This window comes from Cetorhinus maximus, chromosome 19 (assembly GCF_964194155.1).
Source record: "Cetorhinus maximus chromosome 19, sCetMax3.hap1.1, whole genome shotgun sequence".
Classification (NCBI taxonomy): domain Eukaryota; kingdom Metazoa; phylum Chordata; class Chondrichthyes; order Lamniformes; family Cetorhinidae; genus Cetorhinus; species Cetorhinus maximus.
The window spans coordinates 39971370-39982113 of record NC_135897.1 but is presented as its reverse complement, the minus strand read 5'-3'; the positions used below and the strand labels follow the sequence as shown (position 1 = coordinate 39982113).

Genomic DNA, 10744 nt, shown 5'->3' with positions numbered 1-10744 from the left:
CCTCCACCTATCACTGGCCCTCTATCCAGCTCTACCTGTCCCACCCACCTCAACCAGCTTATATTTCACCTCTTTTCTATATTTCCTCAGTTCTGATGAAGAGTCATACAGACTCAAAACGTTAACTGTATTCCTCTCCGCAGATGCCGTCAGACCTGCTGAGTTTTTCTAGCTATTTTTATTTTTGTTTCAGATTCCCAGCATCTGCAGTATTTTGCTTTTACCCTCAAATACCTCTCTGATTATTGCTCAATGTTTTTCCAGCTAAATGATTCCGCTGATTCATAGGGCAGTCTATTCCTCATGCTCATGACACCACTGTAAAGTAGTTAAATTTAAACTTCCCATCTTCCCTCTTCTAAGCTTGAGCCCATTTACACAGTGGCTGTCTTGTCTTCAGGACACCCCAGAGTGCTTTACAACCAATGGATTACTTTTGAAGTGCAGTTACTGTTCTTATGGGCAATTATTGAGTCAATTTCCACAAAAAGCTAGTGTTGCAATGATCAGAAAATCTGTTTTTGATGCTGTTGGTTGAGGGAGCAATGTTTGCCTGGACATTGGACATTCTGCTCAGCTTTTTCCTAAATAGGCAAATGGAACACCTCAAAAAAGATGATGTCTCTAACAATACCATGGTTCAATTTATCAGTTTTCTTAAGGATCTTGAATAATTCAATAATATTTCACCTGAGCCAATGCTCCCTCAAAGCAATCAATCCCAGGCCATTCGACAATTCTGAAGCCTTCTGCGGTTTGTTTGTCCTTTTATGCACTTCCTACACTGCGCTGCCTCCACTGCCTGGATATCCTTGCTGTTGTACACAGTGCTGCGGGTCTAGTTGTACAAATACCTTGTATGGACTTTATATCACCCCTACACTTTGGCTCTATCGTTGCTGCACACTGATGTTGGAGGATTCAAAGAGTATCGAAGGAACAATATTGGATCATGGAACCAAATTTTGGCAAGTGAAGGATAATGAAGTTTGTAATGAACGTTCTCAAACTGTAAATGGGATGGATCGCTACGTGACAAATGCAGTTCAACAAGAATGGGGAAAGAAAAATCTTGTTATGTAAGATTTTAAATAGAGGAGTACACATTCTTTGGTATGTTTTGAAGCTTTAAATTTAAAGGATATGAGAAAAAGGATGGGAAGGGGACTTAGTGAATAGCTCTATCAGAGAGCCAGCACAAGCTCTGTGCTTTAAAATGATAAGATTCTATAACAAAGACGATTTCTGTTTCTAAGGACCCAGGATTAACTGTGCTGTCTTTTGTCAAACATCATACAAGCACTTTCCAGATTTATGAACAGATTAAGTACATGCAACTTTTTCCTTCCCTGTTCTGGATAATTTGTTGGCTTCCTAAATGTGCTGTAAGTATTGACTTTTTTTTAGAGTCATGTACAAATAACAGAACATTATTTTTCCACATTTTAACTTTTTCCATAACGCTTGTAGTGTAATTGTGAGGAATTAATCTCAATTATGACAATTTCCAATTTATTCGAAGAATATGATATTGGTAATGATTAGTAAAATGCCATTTTCCAACATGGTTTTGACTGGCTCCTACACACTTGTAATATGCACTGCAGAACAACTATGTTGAACAATATTCAGCTTTGATATTTAAGTTAATCAGTCATGCAAATTGTAAATGAATTTATGCATATTTATTAAAGTTGTGTTTATTTGTGTACCTAGTGTGTAGTTCATTTTTATCAGTGAGTTGCTAAGTATTAATGGACTATTGCTGTTGAAATGGGGAGTTTCTTACACGCTGTTACTGGAACAGTGTAGGATAGACTATTCTGATAATTTAATTTAAATGGGAAAGTTTGCATTGCAATACTTGCTATAACCTATTACATCAATTATTGTTTATTTCATATTTTTAATGTTAGTTTTTGTTTACATATTTAACCATTGACACTGTCATTGTAGCAAGTGAAAATGCTTGCAGAACTTGACTTCCTGTGTTGTATAATAGAAAAAGCATTTTAACAATTTTTACATTTTAATTCATTTGTGGCATAAAGTAGTACACTGACCGTAACAACCAAATAACCAATTTCTTGTTTGTATTGAGATCTATAGTGAAGCACCAAAGCACAAAAAAGCTTAATTCCACAGTATTTCAATAAATCAAATAGTACTGATGTACTGTAACACTTCCAACCACATGTTGATGCAGAGAAACTCATGTTCTACATGAAGCAGACACTTGTTTTAACTGTGTGCTAAGAGGAGACAGTGTTCTGTAGTTCGGTTGAGATTAAAGGATTTGTTTAGTGAAAGTAAATATCATCACACTTTTCCATGCATAAACTAACTTCCTTTTATCTATTTAACAAAATCATAGACAGTCTCAATACAGTAATTAGGAAGAAAACTGTTTCCTGTGGCAGAAAGATCAATAACAAGGGGCACAGAACTAAGGTGATAGGCAAAAGAACTAGAGGCAACATGAGGACACATTTTTTGCACAGTGAGCGGTTGTGATCTGGAATACATTGCTTGAAATGGTTGATGGAAACAGATTCAGTGGTAACTCTCAAAAGGGAATTGGATAAATACTTGATTTTTTTTACAGGGCTGCGGGGACAGAACTGGGGAGTGGAATTAATTGGATAGCGCTCTCAGAGACTCAGCACACAGCAGTGGGCCAAATGACCGTCTGTGCTGTGCCATTCTCTGATTCTATAGAATCACTGCACTCCAAACATAACTCAATATCTGAGATAGCTATGTGCTATATGAATGGAACTAGTGTGTTATTTAAAAGCTGGGTGTAACTACTTTCAATGAAGACAAAAATAAGTTCATAAATTGCTCCTAAAGAGTCAAACAATCTTGATACATTAGAGAGAAAAATCTCCTGTGATTTATGATAGTCTCTTTCCCCTGAATTTGAAAGATTGCAGATTATTGTAATAAAAGCCTCTTCTCACTGTTACCTGTAACACTGTATTTATATTGCCAACTTTTTTCTAATGTCACAAGTGGAAAAATACACACTAGTGCAGTGGGACAAATACTTCAAAGTTAAGAATGAAGCATGTTGTTTAGGATTAGCTAGGTAGAACTACACCATACTGGAATGTCTCCTATTGATGCTGGGCTATCAAGATGGTAAAATATGTTCCCATCTAATTCTAACATCCCTTGAGCACAAAAATGCATCATTTTAAAAAATGATATAACTACATGACTAATCAGCATAAGTTTTTGTAAATATGCCAACTTCCTGTGATTTTATAATCCTGCTTTCTGGCCCACTCATTTGATTATTACACCTTTTCTGGAGCATCACCACATTTCTATTGGAATTCTATTGGGCAGCACAGTTTTAATGGCATGGTAGTGTGCTCTGCCTGAAGGCAGGTCCTTGCTTATTATCTGCTAATGCTTCATCCTGAGCCATTTTCTTGGCAGTTTTTGTTAGTGGTAGCTTGTACTTGCCTTCCACCCTCAGGGACAGGGCAAGCAGATAGGCCCCAAGACTACATCAGCTGGAACAGGAATCGAATCCACTCGGTTAGCATTATTCTAAACCACAGGCTATTCATTTAACCAACTGAGCTAATCAGCCCCCAGTTTTAACAGTATCTGTTAACTATTTAATGTTGCAATTCAAAATCAAAGTTATTATGTGTGGAAGGAATTCTTTGAGATCTCCCAATATTCCTAAAGGATTGGAGTTATGTTATTTATAGCATTATCTGAAAAGCACTTGATTGTGTTACCAACTCACAACTTGCTTCAACTGCTTGATTAGAGATGCGTTGTTTAAAATAATGTGAAAGGTTGCTTAATTTAATGCATTAACTCATGATGAATAGATTCAATGTAGTGGTTTTATCTGATAAACATATGATACAAAATCATATAGTATTTCTGAATAAATGCATAAAAGACCCAAAATAATTACATACTTTCAAATATTTTAAATGGACCATGGTTTTAATTGCTGCATTTCCATTTATCTCTAAAATATTACAACTATCATTTTCCTTACATAAAAATATTAATTACGGCATTTATCTTCAAGATAGAAAAAGTTGACAAATACAAAAAATATTTTTAGTACATATAAAAAATCTATGGGAAGAATTTTCCTGTCGGCGAGAGGGGACGGGGCCTGCTTGCCAATGCACAAAATGACGCGTGGTGATGTCAGGTGGGCGTCCTGATGTCACTGCACATCATTTAGATTTTCAGTTCGGCAGGCACACAGCCGAGCTGCCAAAGGCCTATTTAGACCTGTTAAAATCTAATTAAAACAGTTAAATGAGCTGCCCATCCAACCTTACGGTTGGTGGGCAGGTGAAGAGCCCAGGCGGCCTTCACATTTTTCATGAAACCTCATCCACGGGCAGGATGAAGTTTCATGAAGTGTTTTAAAATTCAATAAAAATTAATTAAAAAATTCATTGACATGTCCCAGCTCATATGACACTGTCACGAGGGGACATTTTATTAAAAGTTTTCTTTCTCTTTACTTAGATGTTTCAACCTTAAACTGATCTCCCTGAGGCACAGAGGTGCCCCAAGAGCATCACGCTGGGCGGGCCTTAATTGGCCTGCCCATGTAAAATGGCGGTAAGGCCCCGGTTGGGGATGCCAATCGGGTTCACGCTCGCTGCCGCCCGCCGCCGCACAACCGCCTCCCCCCTCCCCCCACCCCACCCCACCGATGCGGGGAAATGTGTTATTAAAAATCTTGCCTAGGGTATATCTTCCTGTGTGCCAACCTTGCATATGCTCGTATGTCTGCATTTACCATTGCAAATTTTGATGTTAATATTTCCCATCCAATTTTGCAATGTCAACTTTCGCAAAGTAGCTGCTTGATTTGGCAATTTGGTAGTTCTATAGAGTGAATTTCTGGTGTCTCTGCACACTTCATCTCCATCGTGCATATAAAAGAACCTTACATTTATCAACTGACAATAAACAATGCAACAGGCAACTTACTTGCACTTAATGTATTTTAATAAATATTTCTTTAAAACTTCAGCGCAGATCAGTGTGAACATTGCAAATTTTGAAGGATAATAAGAAGAAAAATATAAATTTATTTAACAATATAAATTTATTTAACAACATAGCTATATATTCAGTAAAAAAAATTAAGAATTGACTCTTCTTTTGATGTGACTTTTTACCCCAGCTTCCTGATAAGTAATAATACCTTTGCCCCAGATAAAGACAGATAAATAATAAATAAATATTTAAATAAATAAGTTGTTCTGAGAGGAATGTTATGTTAGTATATTTGACAAAAATAGTACAAAAAAAGGGAAATGATTCTGCTGTGCAGAGAATATTTAGATTTTGCACAGTTAGAATTTGGGTTCATTCAGATAGTTCATCACTCTGTTGATTGTGATAGTACGCAACTTGAAAGCCTGCAAAATTTTGCACAAAACTATTCTCTGCGGGAATTCAATGCCATGGTCATCTTTTGTTGAGCCATCTTCAATATCTGTGTCTTCGTAGGTTGAATCAGAATTAAGAGCCTATGAACAAAAATATAAATAACTATATTAGAACTTTGTATTATAAGCTTTAGATATTAATTATTTAAACAGAAATTACATCTAAACTGAGTAACAGAAGGTTTTTCTGTTATAGACATTCAAATAGGTGGACAATAAAATTCAAGGTATGCAGAGTAAGGAATTAGGTTTTTTTGCCTTAGTTAAACTGAACTTAACTAGTTATCTAATGGGTACAAACCTACCCAAGAGTGGATGTAAAATAGAAGGCCCAAGAGTGGATGTAAAATAGAAGGAAATTCAAATAAAATAGGCAACAGAAAAATGAAATAGAAATGGAAAGAGATGAAAGAGCAAATGTAGAACAATTAGAAAAAACAGAAACTGAGATAGAATGGTGCACAGCCAACAGTGCATGGAAGTGCATCTTCCAGTCCCGGGACCCCAACACATAGAAGAACAAGGGCAGCAGATGCATGGGAATATCATCCTAACATGGAAATATATTGCCACTCCATCAATATTGTTGGGTCAAAAGCCTGGAACTCCCTCCCAAACAGCAGTGTGGGTTTACCTACACCTCACAGACTGATAAGGTTGAAGAAGGTGGCTGACCACCACTTTCTCATGAGTAATTAGGTGTGAGCAACAAATGCTAGCCTTGCCAGTGATGCTCACATCCCATGAATGAATTAAAAATAACACAGTAAAACGTGATTGGATGGGGTGGCAATAAAGGTATGCAACAAGCGAATTAAAGAGACAATGCTGGAAACATACAGAAGGTGGATTAATATGCGAAAGATTAGAGTGTCCTGACTCCTGATGAAGGCTGACATCCAAATCATTAGTTTTCCTTTGAACCCTACACAGTCGAATGGACCAGTGTTACACTGTTCATCTGCTGAGGTGAATTTGATGCACAGTGAAAGCTGCTTTATTGGGATATATGTATATGACTGACATCAGCAACTGACATTGAAGAAAAGTTTCAGAATTGTAAAACAAAATGGAGCTGATAAAAGTAACAGTTCACTGTAAAAGTACAAACTCTTTAGGGGAAGAAAGTCTCCCGTGAGGAGCACTGCTTATGCAATTCATAGAGCCATGACATGACAGAGTCCTGCATGCTGGTCTGTCCTCCAGCATAAAGCAGGAGGGCTGTGAAATCACATGCAGGAGTTGATTGTATATCTCTCCAGTGCGTGCTCTTAGAGCTGGGAACTCCTCGGGAGTTTTCTGGATCGGCTGACTTAACTTTGTTGGAAGGTTGATGGAAACCCCATTTACTTGGTTTATCTGGGGTTTGTGATGATCTCCAGTTAATCTTACAGTGGCCATGCGGGAGAATCCCTGAAGATTACAGTCATATAACTTCAGCATGGCAGTGAATCTGATTCTACTTCACAGAGTGCCACATTTTGGTAGTTTTTTGACCATTTTTCCAGAAAAGGGATTTAGAGGTGAATTATATGACTTAGAATTTTCTTTTCCAGTATATGATGAAACTGCTGAGACTAAGAGCAACCATTAATAACCAGGTATTGAAAATGTGTTTTCACAATAACCAAGGACAAAAGTTAATTATTTTTCTCATTTCATATTTACACGGACATCCACACGTGAGCATGACCAGCAGAGAGAAAGGCAAGAATATCCTTGGCAATTTATTTGAAGACTTTTGCCAAATAAGTGTGAGTGAGTATCTTTCAATGCTTTAGACTGCATAAAAGCCTGAGTATTTAGAGTATTAACTGGGACAAAGCTGCCTGGTTTGTTTTACTTATCTCTGAGGGGGACTTCACAGTTCAGTAAAACGAGTTTTGATTATAACAGCTAATTTTCATCTTCAATTGCTGTTTGTAAAATAACACAGTTTAATGATTTATATCTGATGTCATCTCATTAAAGTGTTTTTAGTCTTCTTACTGAAAAGTTGATTGAGGGCATTGTCAATAGGGTATTGCCTGGCCGAAACCTGAACTGCAGCAACCAGCAACAACAACTGTTTACATTTATATAATGCCTTTAACATGGAAAGATGTCTGAGATATTTCACAGAGATGGGAGGAAAATGAACATTGAACCGGGTGGGGGGAGTGGGCATTGGGGGGGGGGGGGGGGTGTGATTGATTGCACTGACCAAAAGCTTGTTCAAAGGGATGTGTTTAAGGAGCGAAATGCAGAGGTGATACAGTTTAGGGAAAGAATTCTAGATGGCTAGAGGCAGGGCCAGTGATTTTGGCATGGACAGAGGAAGAGGAATGCACAAGAGATCAGCGTCAAAGGAACAGTGGGTAATGGAAAGGGAATTGTAAGGCTGGTGGATGTCAAGAGATAGGGTGAGGTCTTGCTTCGGCCTTCCCAACATTTAGTTATTGGAAGTTACAGCTATTTCAAGTTTGAGTGGCAGATAAACTGTGTGACAGCGCAGTCTGTGGAGGAATCGAGAGATGTGGTACTTAAGGTACATCCAGTGTCATCAATGTGGAAGCTGGACCATGTCTTTGAATGAAAGGGGCAAAATATAAATGAAGAATGGGCCAAAGATAATGACTTAAGGGATTCCAGAGAGGAGAGTGTGAGGGTGGGGAGAGGAGCCATTGATAAAGAAGCTCCAACTATGACTAAATAAGAGAGGAAATAAATGAAGGACAACAGAGAGATGTTGGAGTTACAGATAGAATAATAGAGAATATCATTCTTGACTTTGGTCAGCACCATTTCAGAGCCAAGAGAGGTGGAGAGTTGTGGGAGGGGGGGAAGCACAGATTTTGAAGGTAAGAATACATTCCACAACCTTCCAAAGGAAAGTGAAGTTGGAGATAGGATGGCAGGTTAGAGAGTTGAGCACAATTTCTTTGAAAGGGGGTAAGGCGATTGTGGCAATTTGGAAAGGCAGGGGTCAGTGGCTGACTAAAGGAACTGTTTACAACATTGGGTAAAGTGAGAGTCAGGAAGGCAGTTAAGTCATAAGCAAGTTAAAGGCAAAATTAAGTGATTGGTTTGAGGAAAGTTGAGTCAAGGAAGCAGAAGGTAGATCTTACAGATGGAATGAGCTGGGGGTGGGGTGGGGTGAGGGGGAGGTGAATGTTAGAAATGGGGCAGGAAGCACTCGGGGAGGGACTGCTGTTGACCCAGACAGCCTATCTGACTGCAAGTTTATGGTTTCAAAATGGAAACTGCACCACACTGATAGAAACATGATAACATAAGGGCAGGATTTCTCTTTGGCATACCATCGACCTGCCGTGAACCTTACTTATCCTTATTCGAATCGAATTAAACGTTAGTTTTAGCGAGCGGTTAAGTTTACCTTCAGGAGGTGCTGGATGTGCTTGGACAGGTTACCGGTGATATGGCTGAAATTCTGCAGCTTGGCCTGGTAGATTTGTAGATCGGTAGTAATATTTTGATAGCACTGTGGATGAAAAAAATGGGGGGAAAAAAACGGTCTTACGTGAGATTCGAGTTGATTTCAGCGGCTATGCTGAGTATTGGTTGAAACATTTGTAGTCACAAACCTGGTTAGTTGAGAAACGGCATCCTTGGGAATCCCCACTTTCCTCGCATCTACCGGACTCCTGCAGATTCACAGTGATTTACATAAGCAATCAGTTCGAAATGTATTCCAAAAGGATTGTTCTCAAGTGACAAAAAATTTGACAGAGACTGACTTTCTCCTCACCTGAAGTGGGGAACAGGTCCAGGCGGTGCTGGTGAGATTCTCAGTGAAGTCCTCCAATACAATCACATTGTCGGTGCAGTTAAAGCCTTTAGTCACGTCAGGCTAATTAATAAAAGAGAAACAGTAGATAGCATCTTCAGAAAACAAAAATCAGCCAACGCGTAGAAAAAAAAAATAACATTTTGTTCAACAAAACCAGAAAATGTTACTAAATGCAGGACGGAACAAAAAAAAATTAGTCGTAAATGGGGATAGAGGAGGGAATGTTGAAGAAACAGAAAATAAAGCAAATATCGAGCAAAATAGATGAGGAGGCAAGAACAAAGAGTTAATTGAGACAAAACAAAGAAGATGCAACATGCTGAATGCGGACTCGAAACATTAACTCGGTCTTTCTCTCCACAGGTGCCTGCTGAGTTTTTCCAGCATTTTCTGGTTTTGTTTCAGATTTCCAACATCCACAGTATTTTGCTTTTAGTAACATTTTGTTCCCAGTTGGAGTTGATGAGTTACAGATAAACATTAAACATTATTGCAGGGCACGGAAGCTGGTTAAGAACAGCAATGAACGACGAGTTCATGGCCCAGCCCTGTCAACATTCATTTGTCGAGATTTATAAAGAATTTGATTCTCTTGGGAATTCGCCCGGTTTCCCGGCTTGTACGGCGGGACAGTGCAAGAATGAATTACACGGTACTTACAAGTTTTAAACAGTCCTTCACCTCTTCAAGCAGTTGCTTGGAAATATTCAGGCATGTTCCTACATCTATTTCAGGCGGGGTCCCAGACGAGAAACAGAAGAGGTGAAGGGAAATCGCTAAAAAGACAACAGCTTTCCTCAGTCCTGGCGTCCGACCTGCAACAGCAAAAGAAAACTTCAAAAAGATCTGTGGACGCCCTTCAGATTTAAACATATACATCAGCCCCTTATAACTTCTTTTGGCATAAATGGAGATGACATCGAATTTGATAAAACTTGACTAAAACATACAGATTCCAAACTTACCAGCGGCTTCCAGTAACAGCATCATCTCGCCCGAGCAAACTGTCCAACTGCAAGTTTGTTTGTTTAGTTGCACCGACTGTGTCTGTCTGGTAACAGATGTAGTGCTGCATGTAAATATATACAGTGCTCCCTCGGCACACTGCAGAGGTGGTGCATTAAGGGGATTCCCTCCACCACCAGTCATTTTCAATGTGTGGATTAAATCTGGGGCATGCACCAAACGATACCTTGAATGTGCTGGAGAGCGAAACCACGCCTCAATATGCTCTTAGTTTTTTTAACCTGGGTTTTCGCTTTCATTTAATATCCTCTTTGTTTTGTCTCAATTAACTCTTTGTTCTTGCCTCATCTTCTGTTTTGCTCGATATTTGCTTTATTTTCTGTTTGTGTTCCTTCAACATCCCCTCCTCTATCTTCATTATCGACTCCAATCTCTTTTTTTTGCTGCGCCCTGCATTTTCCTCATCCCATCTCACAGGAGGGAAGACACCCCCTCCCTCGCCCGCCCCCGCGCCCCGCCGAGTTTCGGGGGCAGA

The 10744-nt window shown here is 39.0% G+C and overlaps 1 protein-coding gene across 1 annotated transcript; it reads right to left on the bottom strand.

Annotated features, from left to right (window-relative positions):
* Positions 1-4692: 4692 nt before the first annotated feature.
* il12a (interleukin 12a) lies at positions 4693-10453 on the bottom strand. Its single transcript, XM_078564530.1, has 6 exons — positions 10209-10453; positions 9904-10058; positions 9202-9303; positions 9038-9097; positions 8830-8934; positions 4693-5534 (listed from the first exon to the last, which is right to left on the bottom strand). Exons 1-6 carry the CDS (start codon positions 10390-10392, stop codon positions 5358-5360), a joined length of 783 nt encoding a protein of 260 aa, XP_078420656.1. The 5' UTR covers positions 10393-10453; the 3' UTR covers positions 4693-5357.
* Between the last annotated feature and the right edge of the window lie 291 nt (positions 10454-10744).

Bases quoted from the DNA above. Each gene is read 5' to 3' on its own strand.
- il12a (XM_078564530.1), bottom strand. From the start codon at position 10,392: ATGACTGGTGGTGGAGGGAATCCCCTTAATGCACCACCTCTGCAGTGT. The intron at 9,304-9,903 runs GTAAGTACCGTG...TTTATTAATTAG, and splicing joins TGAAGGACTGTTTAAAACTT to CCTGACGTGACTAAAGGCTT. The intron at 9,098-9,201 runs GTGAGGAGAAAG...GTGAATCTGCAG, and splicing joins GGACCTGTTCCCCACTTCAG to GAGTCCGGTAGATGCGAGGA.